Below are 18,280 nucleotides of genomic sequence, written 5' to 3' on the forward strand. Positions count from 1 at the left end.
AGAAAATATGAATTTACATGTTAACCCGAAAAACCCAACAAACGATGTCAACGTTTATGTTAACTCAGTAGAACTCGTTCTTTTACAGCATTTGACAATAAATGACTTTATTCCTTTATTCACTGTATTTAAATCAGCAAAATAAATGATTATTCTACAGATACCTGCTTTTATTCTAAAGAAATGTAAACATCTGATCCAGCTTCAATCATCATTTCATTTATATTTTCTGACTTCACTCGTTATTGTGTGTAATTTACCAAAACGGGAATTTTCAATGATTTTATTGAAAAAAAGCTTGTTTGTTTTTTTTAACGGTGCACTCTCGTTTAATTAGTCTAATTATTTTCATTATGAGTTTATTCTTATATATTATTATTATTATATATTATCTATTTTAATGTGATGGAGCTCCGGTTCCTTGTTGCTCTTCAGATTATTTTCCACCGTGAACAGATTCACAAAGACTCAGACTCACTGTGACACCATTAAAACCTCCTCCAGCATCTTTAGCTCTCCGTCCTGACCTCCTTCCTCCTCCTTCCTCCTCCTCGGCTGCATCGCTCTGACTTATCGATGTCCTCTCGCTCTACTTCTTTGCTCAGCGAGCTGCGAGGAATCAAACACCGACGGAGACAAAAGGTCGAGCGTCTCCATGTGGATGCTCATGATCTGCTGTTCACTTGTTCCACGTCTGTTGAAACCACAAACATCGACGCTCACCACTAAATCAGCAGCACGCCGGGTTGTTGTGACGAATAAATTCAGTGTTTGGCCGTAAATCTAAAAGAAAAAAATAATTTCACATCTTCTTTTGTGCAATTAAAAGCCTGTTTGTTTGCTGTGGAGCAGTGAGAGGCCAAATTACAAAAATAAATCAGTGAAAGAATAACAAAATAAAAGTTAAATAAAAATAAATAATGTGGTGAAAATTAATCCATAAAAGAAAAGGCTGACAAAAGTAGAAATACAAAGACAAATAAATAATATTTTTAATTATTTCTATTTATTTATTTTTATTATTTTTATTTGATTTTAAAAATATTTTTTAAAATATTTTAAATTTTTAGTTGTTGTTTTTTTTATTATTTTTTTTAACGTCGCTTTATTTATTTATTTTTTTTTTATCATCATGTTTCATTAAAAATGTGCCTGAAACAATCCGTTTGTCTGAACAGGATTCTGTAAAAAAACAGGATCTGCTCACGTCGGCCACGAAGCCACGACCGAGAGTCACCTCACAACAACTCAGAGAATGTTCGGCTGGACTGCCGGCAGCGTCACAAATGCAAAACTCGCTTTTCTGCTCCATTCCACCGGCGGTTTGGTCTGAACGGCAGGTTTCCTCTGAAAAGATCCACAAGACGGCAGAAACAGTCCGACAACAGTCCGACGTGCAGCTGGAAGAACGAACCGGAAAACAGATCAACGTCCTTTATTTGACAGGAAAAAATGATCCGTCAGCTCGAGCTGTTAGACACAACGGTGACGTTACAGCTGAAGCTGAAACATCCGGCTGAGCTGCAGATTCCAGGTTTACAGGTTTCTGAAAATATGCAGCTTTTCTTTGCAGTGTTGGGAACATCTGTGGACATATGCATGATTTTTTTAATTTTTGCAAAATAAATGATCTAAAAAATCTATTTTTCCTGAAAAAATTCCCTTTTTGACACGTTTGAAGCCACTTTGGATCATTTCTGAGTCTTTCAGACACGTTGATAACACGGGTTTTCATCTTTTTGTAAATTAATAACCAACAAAAGCAGCTGGTAGTTGGTTAAATCTGCACAGACGACGAGATCGAGTGCAGACAGAAGAAAACGCTTCCTAAAGTGGCTCTGGTCGCCTCCAGGGTTCTGAGCTGTGACCTGTGGTTCAGCCCGTCCAGGTCCGGTTCTCCAACAGCTGTCGTCTCCGTCTGAACGAAGCTCTCAGGTGAGATCACGTTTCATTCACGCCGTCAGACTGACAGAAGGCCAGAAGCTGCCGCTCACAGACGGACGACAGATGGTCCGGTCTGACCCAGCGAGGGCGTGAAGCTGCTGGACGGAGGAGCCTGCAAACGCACCGTCTCTGATTACCGGTGAAAACCGACAGAAACAGAAAGAAACGTGGATGTTTAAGGACGCCAACACGACCAATGAGCGAAAATGAGACAAAACGTCAGCATGAAGAGACAAAGCATGACCAGAAATACAAATACGACCATCAAGGGGCAAAATGTGATCATAAAGAGACAAAATATCATTAAAATGAGACAAAATACGACAAAACGAGGCAACAAATGACCTAAAAGACACTAAATGACCATAAAGGGATGAAATATAACCATAAAGATTCATATAACGGGCCAAAAAGAGACAGAAAACAACAAAAGTGTGTCAAAATATGACCAACAAGAGACAACATGTGACCATAAAGACACATAGTGAAGACAAAAATTACCAGAAAGAGACAAAAAGCAGCAAAAAATGAGACAAAATATGAAGCAAAGCAACAAAATATTCCCAAATGAGGCGACAAATGACCTTTAAGACACTAAATGTGACCACAGAGAGACAAAACATGACTAACAAGGTGTAAATATGATAAAAACGAGACAAAACATCACAAAAAAGAAGTAAAACACAACCAGAACATAGAAAACATGACCATCATGGGGCAACATACGACCATAAAGAGACCAAGCATGACGAAAACAGACTAAATGTGACCATAAACAGGCAAAATACGACTAAAATGAGACAAATTATGACAAAAATGACCTTTAAGACAGTAAATATGAACATGAAGTGACAAAATATGACTAATATGAGGCGACAAACTACCTAACAGACACCAGATATGATCGCAAAGTGACAAAATATGACTGAAATGAGACAAATTATGACCAAAGGAAGGTGACAAATGACCGATAAGACACTAAATGTGACCAATAAATGAAAGAATAGGACTAAAGTGAGACAAAACATGAAAAAATATGACGAAACTGACCTAAAAGACACTAAATATGACCATAAAGTGACAAACTATGACTAACATGAGGCGACAAATGACCTTTCAGACACTAAACGACCACAAAGAGACTCAACGTGATCGTAAAGATTTAAAAACTGACTGAGGAGAACATTTTTGAGGTGTTTCGGTGGTTCTAAAACCCTGTCGCTGCCGGTTTCTCCTGGTTTCTTTGCTTTATTCTGTCTTTTTGCCGTCTCGTGGCTCCGGCGGCAGCATCGGTTTATCTGCTGCTCTTCACGTGAGATAAAAACGACTCAAACGTCACCTGAACCTGCGACTGTTCAGGTGAAGCGCCACCTGATCCGGCAGCAGAGGACTGTGGGTAACGGGGGGACGGTTATTCCTGGCAGAGGACGGAGACGCTGCGTCGCCGAGCTCCCCTCCTCGGCGTAGGAACACAGGAGCTCCTGTTGAAGGATCACATGCTGCCACAGGACCAGAACAGAAATAATGGAGCTCTGTTGGCTTTACGGCTCCGATTAGAGACAAACGGGTCATTAAGAGAGAGGAAGGAACACGTCTGTGCACATCCAGGTGTGTTCTGACTGTGTGAGAGCAGCTGATCGATTATAGAAGTTATGAACCCAAACCAAGCTCCACATACCAGAACACCACCGTTCATCTCAGAGAAAAACTGGAAGAACAAAAAAATCCTACAGTCCTCAAACTACTCATGTGTAAAGCCCGCTTGTATCTGGAAAATTATTAGAATCTGAGAATAAAATCAGCAAAAAGAGGAAATAAAAACAGCCAAAAAATCAACAGTTTGCTCGACTCAGTAAAAAACACGAAGACATGAAGCCAGGCGGCGTCAGAGCAGCGAGGAGACGACGAAGAAAACGACCGAAAAGAGACAAAAAACCAACAAAGAAATGCTGAACGTGGCCAGAAGCAGACGACTGTCCTCTGGTTGGTCTGTGTTCAGACAGAAAACGAGTCAGAACGTCCATCAGAAAGTTCAGCAGCAATACAATAAATCCATTTATTTACTCATTGATCATTTAAGGACTTGAACCCTTCACATGCCAGCTTCTTCACGTTTTTATGTGTTTAATGGGAAAAATGAATTATCTGCAAATAACATAACGTCAGATTTGAATAAAACACTGAAGACCTTAAAGCCCCAAAACTCCATAAATGATCCGTTTATACAAAGAAAAGCAGCTGAACCTGAGAACTGTGTTCATTTCCACCCAACAGAACAAATGATGGAAGAATTCATGAGATGTGTTGGTTTCAGTGACTCTCGGTCTGTTTGTGACTGAATGAAGCTTCACGTCTTCACCGTCCAGGCTGCTGGGATTCAGGCGTAAACATCAGGACGTCCTCGTGTCTCGGATCAGAACAGAAGAGCCGCATTTAGCCCAGCGTTTCATTATTCATGGGCCGGACTCGGAGCCGACACCTGACCCGCGGGTTCTCTGAACATCCAGGAGCTGCTGCAGCCTGAACTCACGCCGCCGCCGCCGACCCGGTTTCATCGATTCATCACGGAGGAAACGACCTGCAGCCTCCTGAACACGAGCTGCTGTTCAGACTATAACGATAAGAGCTCGCTGCTTTTACACCACGTTCACATGATCATGCGTCTGCTGCTGGTTTCTCATTTCATCACCAACGGCCCGGTTTAAACACGACACACAGAATAAAACAAGCCGACGGTTTGTTTGTGCACAAAGATGCTCGACAGTGGATCTAATGTGAGTCTTTAACCATCTAGTTTGTGTTACGGTGGACGTATACGATCAGAACTTCATGATGTAATGAAGGGGTTCAAACTTAGAAAGCACACTTAAAAATATCTGAAAATCTAAAAAATGTCACGATGGTCACATGAGGGTTAAACGTGTGTGGATATTCACCAAAAAAGCAACAAAAACATACAAAAAACGAGTAAAATCAGACAAAAAAAGACGCAAAAGACACTAAATAATGACCATTAAGAGAAAAAAATAGGACTAAAGTGAGACAAAACATGACAAACTATAACAAAACTGACCTATAAGACACTAAACAAGCAAAATATGACTAATATGAGGCGACAAATGACCTAAAGACACTAAATGACCACAAAGAGACTAAACGTGACCGTAAAGATTTTTTTTTTAAAACTGCCTGAGGAGAACATTTTTGAGGTATTTTGGTGTTTTTAACATTTTTATGACTAAACTTAAACAAAAAAAATGTCCCAAATAAAACAAAACCAAACGCAAAGACACACAAAATAAGAAAAATGAGTAAAAAGACGTCGAAAACGACTAAAATCAGACTCGAAATGTCCAAAATGTGCCAGAAAACGACTGAAATGGAACAAAAAACTACGAGTTACTATATTGTATCTTTTATTTATCATACTACGATTCCTTTTATTTTATTTTATTGTACTAGAACACTGCATGCCCCTGTGTTCCCTTCTTGGAAGCTGCTGGAACTGTAAATTTCTCTTGGAGATGAATAAAGTATCTATCTATCTATCTATCTATCTATCTAAAAGCAACCACCAACAGAACCGAAACCAGAACCGAAACGTTCCAGATGTGACACAAAACAAACAAAAGCAAGAATAAAAAGACACGAAAGAGACACAAAATGAGTTTAAAAACATTGACTAAACATGTAGAGAAGGTGAGTTTGTCGCTGTGAGTGTTTCTCGGTGAGGCAGCAGGTCGACGAAGCTCCGCCTGAGCTGCTGAACAGCCTCCCTGTGTTTCTGACACACAGCATGAATGTGAAGCTTGTTGGGCAGGAAACCAGCAAACACACCCTGCAGCTCTCTGATGAATGGATGGATGGATGGATGAGGAGCTTCACCCTCTCACCGCCTCACCTCCAACACGTCTCCGTTCTCTGAAGCCGAGCCTCAACGTTTACATCCGTTAGAAGTCATTTAGCTCCATAACCGATAATCAGCCCGGACACGACTCTCCGCCGCTAACAGCTCTGTCCTCACACAAAACCACAGAAACTCAACAAAAACAACCACAAAGAGAAGCAGAATGACCAGAAAACTAACAACATGCAACAAAAACAACCAAAAACACCACAAAACTAAAAACCTGAGACGCTTAACGACCAACATAAAAACAGCCACAGAGCCAAACTACACTAACAACACCTGAAAAACTACACAAAGACAGTCGAGACAACATCCAAAATCACCACAAAGAGACACAAAACCAACAGTATGCAACTACAATGGAGCAAAAACAATCACAAAACACCACAAAACTGCCACCAGCAGACACAAAATGTCTCAAATTAAACAAAAACGACCACAAAGAGACACAAAATCAAAAACATGAGACACAAAATGACCAAAATGGGATCAAAAAAACGACCACAAATCAAACAAAGCTAAAAACACCAGACATCACATGACTAAAACTAAACAAAGACAACCACAAAGAGACACAAAATGACCAGAAAGCTAACAACATGCAACAAAAAAACTACTACAATGGAGCAAAAACAACCACAAAACACCACAAAATGACCACAAACGGACACAAAACTCACAACGTGAGACGTTAAACGACCAACATGGGATAAAAAAACCCACAAAGAGACACAAAACTCAAACAAAGAGACACAAAACCATCGACAGCAGACAGAAAATGTGACAAAAAAACAACGTTCAAAATTAAACAAAAACCACAAAAAGATTAAAAATTAACAAAACAGGAAAAATTACACAAAAACCTGCAACAATATTATTATTGTTTTATTATTATTATTATTATTATTATTATTATTATTATTATTAATGACATGATTAATATTTTTTTATTATTTAGAGAAGTCGTCGATGTTTTTGTAAATTTTTTTTCTTTATTTTTTTCTGTAATTTCTGCGTCTATATTTTTTTCCAGATATTTTCTAATTATTTCATCGATCCTATCAAAGGTAAGATTTTATTTATTTATTCATATTTTTTTAAATATTTTATTTGTTTGTTTTTTAAAACTTTTTGCAGAAGCACACGTTTGTCCGTCGTGGTTCTGAACGGACCTCTGAAGCAGCCTCAGATTCTAAATCCTGCTTCAGACGTTTCCTCGTCTCGGACCGGAGAGGAAACGAGACGACAGCAGAGATGGAGAGATTCTCCAAACATTTCCTGCCACAGAAACCAGCAGCAGAGACGGAACCGACACCAGACGTCATCAGAGAAGCTCTCCGAGGAGACAAAGAATTAAATATTAAACATCTGGGTTTAAAATCAGAACCACCCGGAAAACAAAACTCAACCAGGTTCATTTTATAAGAACCGAGTTCTGACCCAAACACCAGAGAAAAGTCCAAAATGTTAGTTTAGTCAAAAAGATGAGACAAGAAGTCGAACCCACGACAGAACCGTGAAAGCTTTGAGTCCAAAAGTCTGGATGACTGTTTAAAAAGTTCTAGAGTTCTAAGGTGGAGCTTTACGGAGTCACGATGAGCCGCATCAGGATCTCCGTTTAGGGGTTTCTTCACAACGTCACCGTTCTGGGACATAAAGTCCAAACTCGGCCCGTTTTTATCTACAATTAAAGGTTCAGAGCAAAGTTCTGATGAAACAGGCTGTTTGTGACTTCAGAACCAGAACCGTGGTTCAGTTCAGCAGAATCTGAGCTCAGACATAAAAGCTGCTGAAGAACCTGGAACCGCCATCAAACCCCATCTGGACCCAAAAACCACGTTCAGCTCACCAACCGGACCCAGATTAACGAGCAGACGAGAACCGAGTCGGGTTTATTCTGAAGCTTGAGCGGACCGGACCGGAGATCAGTTTGACGCCTGAAGGACTTTCCAGGACATCCTGCTGTTTCCAGGTTCTTCAGAACCACGTGGAACCTTTAAAGTTCTAAAGTTAGAAGATGTACCGGTCTGCAGCAGAACCGCACGTTCTTTGTTTTCATTTCGTCTCGGTTGAGGAACAGATTCTTCATCTCAGCGGGGAACCGGGCCACCAGAAGGCCAACGATCAGCCCAAGAGAACGCCAGGATAAGGTCCAGCAGAGTGGAACCGCCAGAGATGGACAGACGGACCAACTGGAACCCGGCCAGACCGACTGGAACCCGGCCAGACTGTAAGAGACTCGGGTCGGTTACAGACTCAGCAGGTTCCTCTGACAGCAGCTGCAGCAGCTTCTGTTCTGCTGCTGGCGGGCAGAACCGAACCAGCAGACCACAGAACCAACGGATCAGAACCCGCGGATCAGGAGGATAAAAGCTGAGGTCCAACGCAGACAAACTCAAAAACACACACATCAAGGACAAACGTTCTACACAACAGAACCGGCAGAACCAAAGCACGAGAGGACAGAACCTGCAGAACTACACAGTCACACAGAACAACTGCCGGACAGAACCAGCGGAACCAACAACTGAGGAACAGAACCTGCAGAACAAAACAACTACTGATCAAGTCCAAACACAGAACAACACAAAGAACCTGCAGAACCACACAGTTATAGAACCGAACCTGCAGAATCAAACAACTAGAGAACAGAACCTGAACGGCTGCAGGACAGAACCTTAAGAACAAAACAGTCGTGCATGAAAATCAGCACCACAGAACAGAACCTGCGGAACAAACCAGAACTGTGCAGCAGAACCAACTGAAACAATATGAGCCAAACAGGAGAACTGATAGAACCACAGGAGGTAACGAGGTTCTGCGTGGGTCAGAACAGAACCCAGTGGAACCGAAGGTGCTGCTTCACGGATCCACATCGATGAAAAGGCCCAGAACGACCCTGCAGGAGGGTTCTGAACCGTCTGGCAACCCGGTGCTCATGTGGGTTCCGTCAGCCCGTCATTAATGTGAATAAAAACCAGAACATGAAGTGGTACCGGCTGTAGAACCCAGAACCTGCTCACGGTTCTGCTGCTCGTGTGCTGATGGGTCTGATGGTCTCGTGCAGCTGCTCCATTCAGAACTCCGTCTCAAGAACCTTCCATTTTAACCCGAACGCGTCGGTTCTGCTGGTCTCAACCTGTCGAACCGGTTCGTTGTTCATCAGCTGGTTTTAACCGGTTCTTGTGTTTTTCCGGTTCAACTTAACGTCGTGTCTAAATGTTCCGTCCAAAGGCGGATGTTCTGCAGCAGGACTCACCTGCCGGCAAACGGAGCATCCGAATGCGGAAATGAGGCGGCGGAGGGCGGCGGGACGGAGCCGCCGGCGTCGGTCCGAGCGGGTTGCGGTAAAATCCAACCGGAGAGATTCTGATAAAAGCCGACGGACCGGAAAGAGTCCCGGTGAGCGGCGGTGAAACCGTCCGGAGGCTGCGGGGGGAGAAGGACGACGCTCCGGCCTCCACCGACAGACCGACCGACCGACACACCGAGCAGCAGCGCCGGGGTTCGGCCCGACGGGCACCACGGCCCGGTTCCTCTGCGGTCCGGTAGCAAGGTCACAGAACGGCCGTTAGTGGGCCGTTAGTGGGCCGTTAGTCGTCCGTCCGCCGCTGCTGCACATGTTGAGACTGTGAGGCTCGAGCTGCTGAATCATCCACACACACACACACACGTGCACGAGCACTGCGCTTGCACGAGGCACAGCTGACTCTGACGTCACCTGCATGCTGTAAACATAACCCTTTCGTGACCGGAAGCGTGTTGACTTGATTAGTTCAACTTAAACCTGCTGTAGACTCAGTTTTAGTGGGTTTCAGTTAGACCTGGTTTAACTGAGGATTACCAGATTTAACATAAACTTTATCAACACATTTAACTGAAGTTTAACAGGTTTGAACTAAACTTGCTGCAGACCCAGTTTATGACTTACGTTAAACCTGGTTTAACTGAGACCTGCTGCAGACTCAGGTTCATGGAGATTTGCCTTAAACTTGGTTTGTAATTGTAGTTGAAGTTAAGCCTAGTTTGTAATTGGGGCTTAATTTAAACTTTCTGCAGACTCAGTTTAACAGGTTCAAGTTAGACCTGGTTTAACTGAGGTTCATCAGGTTTTACAGAGGTCTAACTAAAACATGGCTTATAGCTGAGCTTTAACTTAAACCTGGTTCAACTGAGGTTTAACATGTTTAATCTAAACCATCCCAGACATTTAACTGAAGTCTAACAAATTAAACTTAAAGACTGACTTTTACAGAGGCCTAACTTAAACCTGGTTTAACTAATGTTTGACAGCTTAAATTTAAACCTGCTGCAGGCCTGTTTTTTATAACTGATGTTTAACTTAAACCTGGTTTAACTGGGGTTTAACTGAAACTTGCTGCAGGCACTGCTTACTGAGGTTTAATTTAAACTTGTATTAATCTGAGGTTTAAGGTTTGGGTTTTTCTACAGCTCACATCACTTTATGAACTTCTCTGATTTCCTGTTTGACTTTAGCTCAGGTCACTTCTTCCCTCTCGTGTGTTTTCCTTCCAGATCCGTGGAGCTGCTCGTCTGCAGGGTTCTGGACTGAAGCTCTCCACGGATCAGTAGAACAACGTCCAGTCTGAGTTCGTCTCTGTGTGAATCCGTCCTCACAGCTTTAACTGGTTTAGAAGAATGTCAAAGATGGAGAAACAAAAATTCCTCTGACGTGCTGTGAGGCTGAAGCCTTCTGTTGTTGTGCTTCCCGGGTCCGTCCACTAGAGGGCAGCCTTCCTCCAGCTCCTGCAGGACTCTCCAGGTCCTGGTGCTTCATCTGAGTCCAGCTTTAGTCACTTTACAAATTCATATTTAGTTTCTCTGTTTATAAGCTTTTGTAGATGATTAAATTTTTTTAATTTGTCTTTATTTGATCGCATTAATTCACAGTTTGTTTGTTTTATTCTTAATTTATCGCTGGTTTATTTTATTTTTTTCACGACACCTACCGACTTTTATTCCAAGTGTTAGTTATAGTTTCACTTCTTCGTGTATTTTTCTCTAAAATGCCTGAAATTAAACGTTAAATGAGAACATTCGTATGTTTCCTTTTTTTCTGTGACAGTGAATGAATTTGATCTTTGTTGATGAAAAAGCTTCTTTAATGTGTGTTTTATCAGATAATCACTGTGATGATGATGATGATGATGATGATGATGATCCAACTGCAGCTCCTCGTTGTTCATGTTCAGAACCGGTCCTCAGCCTTCAACATGATCATTCATACGCTAAAGGGTCACAAACAGAACCAGCTGCAGCAAATGTCCAACCAGACAGTTTTTCATGTTCTCATCGTCATCAGCAGCTGAAGAACGTCTCCGTTTAGAGGACGGTTCTTCATGTGTTCTTTAAAGTGTTCTTCTCAAATCCCAAACTGGAACATGTTGATCTGTCTGAACCCAAAACACAGAACGTGTTCTGATGGACAGAACCAGGAACGTTTCAGACGCTTAAGTTTGACCTGGTTTTAGCTAAAAAAAAGTTTTTATGATAAAGTTCTGAATCAGAATCAGAGCTTTTTGTTGCCAGCTGAGCTCACAGACACCAGGAGTGTGTCGTGATGATGAGTGAAGCTGTGGTGAAGAACAACAAGGAGACAGAACAGAAACTGGGTCTAAGAAATTCTAAATAAAATACATGTAAAGCTACGACGTCAATAAAAAGTGCTGCGACGAGAGACGTGAGGAACGTCAGTCTGTGAAACACAAGCAGCTGCTTGTTGCTCATTTATCAATCAAATCGATCAAAACCTGATCGACGTGGATCAGAACCGAGCCATCGCCCTGACGTGGATCAAAACCGAGCCATCGCCCTGACGTGGATCAAAACCGACCCATCGCCCTGATGTGGATCAGAACCGACCCATCGCCCTGACGTGGATCAGAACCGACCCATCGCCCTGACGTGGATCAGAACCGACCCATCGCCCTGACGTGGATCTGAATGAGGAGCAACCAGGAAGCAGCTAAAAACCAAACTCTGAACCTGAACCTCTGTTTGCTGAAGTTCTTGAAGGTTCCATCTGAGGAACCTTTCCAGGAATCATGTTTGAGGGTTCTTTGAAGGTTCTTTGAGGGTTCTTTGAGGGTTCTTTAAACAACACTTTGCAGAGCGTCTTGTTAAAGCTGATCAGCTCTGAATCAGAGGAACAATCAGCTGATCGAGAATCTAACAGGACCCGATCCTGTAACGACAGAACCTGTGGGTTTAACAGGTTCTATTTGGAACCACGTGGTTCTCCAACAGAGAACGTTCCCACAACGATGGCTAACAAGTTCTAAAAGCGTTTCAACATTTTCATCTAACGTTCAAAGAATGTTTTGAGCATATTTATCGTTTCTAAAAAGGTTCCTCTGAGGTTAAAAGTCATGTGATTCAAAAACGTTCTCCAGATGTTCTGGAGCCTCAGTAATGAACGTTATGGAACGTTACCCGATAAAACATTCCCACAATGTTACATGATAACAAAGAAAGAACGCTCTCGATGCAACATCTGGCAAACGACTGAAGAACATTTATAGAACATCTCTAGAACTTTCTGCTGTCTTCAAGAAGAACATTCTGGGAGCTAAAAGAAAACTTCCAGCTAGAACTCTTTAGAACCTGATCAGTTCTACAAACAGAACCACGTCTGGTTCCGGTCCGAGTCTTCATGTTCCTGAAGGTGGAGAACTTGAGGTTCTGTCTGACTGAAGACAAAGTTTCTCTGAATCCAGAACATCCGAACGGAACACTTCAGGTTCTCTGTCAAACTCTGGTTCTGGTTCTGGTTCTGGTTCTGTCCGCCTGAAATAAAATCAGCTTCAGTGAATCTGAGGATCTGACAAGAATAAACAATAAATAAACCGTAAATAAACAACAAATAAACAATAAACAAGCCATAAATAAGAATAAACAAACAATAAATACGAATAAACAAACAATAAATAAACATAAATAAACAATAAACAGACAGTAGTTAACCGGTACCTTACCGTCCCGGCGGCTCCGTCCTGCCGTCGGGTACCGGACACGTTCCCGGTATTAAAGCGCGGCGCCTCTCAGTCCGCGGCTCACTTCCTCCGCGGCGGCGCAGAGTTCGGAGCTCGGACCGGACGGACGGACGGACGGACGGACGGACGCTGTCCGGTGACTCATGGAGACGCTCCGCCGGCACCGGGAGCAGCAGCCGGTGGTCACGGCGGGCACCGACGGGTCCGGACCGGCCGCCGGCGTCAGCCTGCGCGCGCTGACCGGCTGCGTGCTGTGCGTCCTGATCGTGTCCACGCTGCTCGGGAACACGCTGGTGTGCGCCGCCGTCATCAAGTTCCGCCACCTGCGCTCCAAAGTCACCAACTCGTTCGTCATCTCTCTGGCGGTGTCGGACCTGTTCGTGGCGGTTCTGGTGATGCCGTGGCGCGCGGTGTCGGAGGTGGCGGGGATGTGGCTGTTCGGCCGGTTCTGCGACACCTGGGTCGCCTTCGACATCATGTGCTCCACCGCGTCCATCCTCAACCTGTGCATCATCAGCATGGACCGGTACTGGGCCATCTCCAGCCCGTTCCGCTACGAGCGCAAGATGACGCGCCGGTTCGCCTTCGTGATGATCGCGGTGGCCTGGACCCTGTCGGTTCTGATCTCCTTCATCCCGGTGCAGCTCAACTGGCACCGCGCGGACAACTCGACGGCGCGCAGCCCGGAGGACTGCACCGCCAGCCTGAACCGGACCTACGCCATCTCCTCGTCGCTCATCAGCTTCTACATCCCGGTTCTGATCATGGTCGGCACGTACACGCGCATCTTCCGGATCGCGCAGACCCAGATCAGACGGATCTCGTCCCTGGAGAGAGCCGCGGGGCCCCGTGCGCAGAACCGCCGGCACCGCGCCTCGACGCACGACGAGAGCGCGCTCAAGAGCTCGTTCAAGCGCGAGACCAAGGTTCTGAAGACCCTGTCCATCATCATGGGCGTGTTCGTGTTCTGCTGGCTGCCCTTCTTCGTGCTCAACTGCGTGGTTCCGTTCTGTGAGCCGGACCGGCTCGGGGACGCGCCGTGCGTCAGCGACACCACCTTCAGCATCTTCGTGTGGTTCGGCTGGGCCAACTCGTCCCTGAACCCGGTCATCTACGCCTTCAACGCGGACTTCCGGAAGGCGTTCAGCACCATCCTGGGCTGCAGCCGGTACTGCTCCAGTTCGGCGGTGGAGACGGTGGACTTCAGCAACGAGCTGGTGTCCTACCACCACGACACCACGCTGCAGAGGGACGCCGGCCCGGTACCGGGGCCCGGAGCGCAGAGGCCGGTTCCGCCGCTCCACACCGGAGGAGAACCGGATCCGAACTGTGACCGCGTGTCCGTGGTGTCGGACGGAAACCTGCTGCTTCCCGCCATCCTGCAGTACGAGGCGGAGATCTCTCTGGACCTGCTGCCCTTCAGCCCGTCCGGAACCGCCGACTGCTACGGGATTCCGGGTCAGATCCAGGACATGTGAGAACCGTGCACAGCGACAGAACTCAACTTTATCGGAACCGGAGTGTGGTCGTGATTCTGCAGTTCCGGTAAAAGTTCAGGGAAACTAAACTCTGAGCTCCGAACCACAGATTCGGTTCTAATGGACCGAAACCTGGAAACGTTCACATGTGAAACCTTTAAGCCAGTTTGTCGGCACGCAAACAAGAAAAAGAACAGAACAGAACCGAACCAGTCAGGAGAACTTCTTCTGTTTATGTGCGGATCATGTTCAACACGAAATACACTGTAAAAAATAAAACATGAAGGTTTGGGGAAACAAAAACAGAAATCAGGTCAAAGTGGGTCAGAACAGCCACCACGTGTGTATATTTATATATTTATCGGCTGTAATTATGAACTAATTCACTCAGTAATTTAAGATAAGATGAGATGTACCTTTATTTGTCTCAGTGGAGAAATGCACATTTTTCATTTAATTTAATTTAATTTAATTTAATTTAATTTAGTTTAATTTAATTTAATTTAATGAAGCCTGAGTATAAAACTTAATGGAAGCTGACAGACCATCACCTCAGGATCAACAGAAACGTATCAGAACCTGTATCACGCTGAATATTCTGTAATTTAACAGGATAAAAGTCCATAAACTGGAGTAAAGTTCCCATAAAACACTGTAAAAACTGGACAAAGATCTGGTGTCAAAGGAAAACTAACTGTGGACGTTTCTTTGTGGTTAACATGTAAATTCATACGTTTCTTTCAGTGACTTTACGAGCTGGTTTTTGTATTTCAACAAAACATGTAAAAGCTGTGAAATAACAGTAAACTGTTCATAAAAACTGCATTTTTTATTTTTTTATTTTTTTTTACAGTGTAGTTGTTAGATCTGGTGGACATGTTTGAAAAAAGAAGTAAAATCTGGTCACGTTCACCAACAGAATGAAGCTTTTTCAAATCAGAATTTTTTTTATTTTTTTAAAAGAAACTTACAATTTACACTGTAAAAACAAATCCTGTAAAACATTTTTTTTTTAAAAATAGTGAGAATCTGGCACAATGTTCCCCCCAAAAGCACACGTCTATGAAATAGTTCTAGAAATACAGTCAGAGTGTGTGATGTTATCGTCACACTGTAAGAGAAAAAAATTACTATTAATACAAATATGGATTTTTATCTTTTACAGTTTTGACCCGTTTTTTAAAAACATGTAAATTATTATTTTTTTCTGTTTACATTTTTTTTTCAAGCTGTTATCTGTAATTTAACAAACTGGCGTGGAGGGGTCAAATCATGATTCATCTTTAATGTACATACATTTTTCTTTCAAATTACAGTTAAATTATTGACTTTTTTGTTGATCTAAACACTGTAAAAAACTAGTACTTTTACGTTTTTTTTTACGCTGTATTCCAGATTTGACCAGTCTGTGCGGTTTAGCGGTTTTCAATCACAACAACTCATACAAAACCAATAAATCATCCACGGTTCTGCATTTTCACCGACAGCGTCGAAGCTTCAGAAACGTGAAAATGAGTTTTGAAGATTCTTTTGCGTCGATGGCTGTTTTAGATCTGATCTGATGTGATCAATGTGTAAAAACAACAACAGTGAAACGTCTTGTTTTGGCATTTTAACAGCCAGTGAAGCTCTGACTGACGTGAAGGCTCGTTTCAGACGGTTTTACGGCTTCACTTTAAACATCCAAAACGGTTTCAGGTGGTTTAGAGATGGAAGACGTGTGAACTTTAACCTCCAGCTGCTGCTTGAGTTTAGAGAAACGAGCAAAGCGGTGGTTTTACTGTGGAAGGAAGGTTTTAGGAGAAGAAAGCAGCAGATATTTGTGCTAAGAATGGAAAGAAGAGCAGAAACCCAGACGTCCTGACGAGTGATTTAGTTCAAAAACAGCAATCAGCTTCGTTTGAACGTCTCAGCCGTCTGCTCGCATTCAGGAAGTTAAAATATACGAATAAACACATAAACATGTCAACGCTGTTAAACCTCCTGAAGCAGCAGCAGCTCAGATTCATCCGCTGCACAAAATAGTCCCGGAAAGTTCCGCTCAGTTTGTGTTGTTCATCGTGAAAAAGAATTTAAAGGATTCCTTTTATGTTTTATGACAAACTGATTACAAGGACACGCTGGTGTCTCAACTTAAAACTGGTTCAAATGAGCAAATGTTGGATTTGAGTAACTGACGTTTTTGAAGTCAACCTGGACAGTTTCTACGTCGTCCTCGACAGGTGTTGAGACATGCTGGACAATCTGGAGTCGTGTTTTTAATTCATCTTGAACAGCTTTGAGGTCATTTTAGACCATTTTCAGTCAAATGAAAGAACTTTGGGTCAGTTTGTATAAATTACTGATCATTTTGACAAGTTGACAGGTTTTAACATTTCAGACATTTTTCTGAGTCACTTTGGACTGCTTTGGAGCAATTTCATACATTTTTGTGTCGTCTCAGACCATCTGAGCCATTTCAGGTGATCTTGTACAATATTTTTAGCATTGTTGACAAGTTTCAATTAATTCTTGATTTGATTTCATGACTTTGGACAAACATGAAGTCACTGTGTGTCATAATTTATCGTTATGGATAAAATATATTTCATGAATGTGGAATAATGGAGTCAAGTTCTGTCTAAAATGGATCTCTGGACTAAAGACAAGCCCAAAACAAGTTCAAAACCAAGTCTAAAATAAGACAAAAACCAAGTCCAGAACCCCTCTAAAACCAATATAAAAACCAGTTGGAAACTAAGCTTCAAACAAGTCCAAAACCAGGTCCAAAACCAAGTCCAAACCAAGTCCAAAGCCAGCCTAAAATAAGACCAAAATCGAGCCTCAAGCCAGTCCGAAACAAGTTCAAAACCCAGTCTGAAAGCAGGTCCAAAACCAAGTCACAAATTGGACCAAAACCAGTTTAAAATCAAGCCTAAAACTGGTGCAAAACCAGTTTAAAACCAGCTTATAACAGTCCAAATCCAGGCCCAAAGCTGGTTCCAGAACCATCAGTCCAAAACCCAAATCAGTCCAAAAAAGTTTCTTCAGAATCTGTTTTATTCAGAATCCAGAAACTGTCGAACCAATAAACGAGACGAAACGGGTTTAATCTGCTCGAACAGTTTGTTGTGATGCTGGTACTGATCCGATGATGTTAATTATCAGAACCGAGTTAAACTAAAACACGCTGAGCTGAATCTGTCCAATAAAGACCAACACACTGCAGGTTTATGTTGAACTCTGCATGTGTTTACCGTGAAGTGACCCGTTATTGGTTCAGAGTCGACTGGATGTTGGATTCGCCGGTGGAGGACCTTTAGAACCGGCCCGTTTGATGTGAGTGTTCAGGCTCTCCTCCTGCTTTCATATGTTAAAGACAAACCCAGCATCATTATCGACAATTACACCGTCAGCTTCAGCGTCGAGGCCTCTTCAGGTAATCGCAGCTGTTCTTCCATCACACGAGTGTTTGTCTCCACGTCTCAGCTGAACCCGGTCTGCAGCTTCAGCAGAGGCCCGACCGGAGCGCCGCAGCACCAGAAACATCCTGTCAGAACATTTTAAAAACTGTGAAAATGACAACATCTGTCTGTAAAAGATGAGTATTTCATACTGATTTAAATACAATAAAAAGGTCATTTTATGACCAAACAGTCTAAAAAAATGTTTGTTTCTAATCTGTATTTGTCAAAATACAGTTTTGGTCTTTTTTTGTTTGTTTTATGATCAGCTGGTAAAATCAAGTCTAAAACCAGGTCTTAAACCAAGTCTAAAACCAGGTCTAAACCAGCCTCAAACAGGTCTAACATCAGTCTTAAACCAGGTCTAAAACCAGTTTAAAATAAACACAAAACAAAAAAAATGACCAAAAAAATTAAACCACGAAATGAGACAAATGCGACACCGTCAGACCGTAAACTTGTAACATCTAGAACCAACACCTAGAACCAACA

At 43.0% G+C, this 18,280-nt stretch overlaps 2 protein-coding genes across 2 annotated transcripts in view; one reads left to right on the plus strand and one right to left on the minus strand.

Moving 5' to 3' along the window:
* LOC103365051 (serine-rich coiled-coil domain-containing protein 2-like) overlaps window positions 1-9,457 on the minus strand; it is a 37,035-nt gene extending 27,578 nt beyond the window's left edge. The window contains exon 1 of the mRNA XM_008292375.1: window positions 9,114-9,457. The gene's annotated coding sequence lies outside the window, so the exon portion shown is untranslated. The remainder of the gene's footprint in view (window positions 1-9,113) is intronic.
* LOC103365052 (D(5)-like dopamine receptor) overlaps window positions 1-14,345 on the plus strand; it is a 20,446-nt gene extending 6,101 nt beyond the window's left edge. Inside the window, 2 exon segments of the mRNA XM_008292377.1 lie at window positions 12,905-13,078; window positions 13,080-14,345. Of these exon segments, the coding sequence (XP_008290599.1) occupies window positions 12,905-13,078; window positions 13,080-14,345 (1,440 nt within the window).
* The last annotated feature ends 3,935 nt before the right edge of the window (window positions 14,346-18,280 follow it).

The sequence above is a fragment of the Stegastes partitus genome, unplaced genomic scaffold (assembly GCF_000690725.1).
Source record: "Stegastes partitus isolate 25-593 unplaced genomic scaffold, Stegastes_partitus-1.0.2 Scaffold805, whole genome shotgun sequence".
NCBI lineage: Eukaryota > Metazoa > Chordata > Actinopteri > Pomacentridae > Stegastes > Stegastes partitus.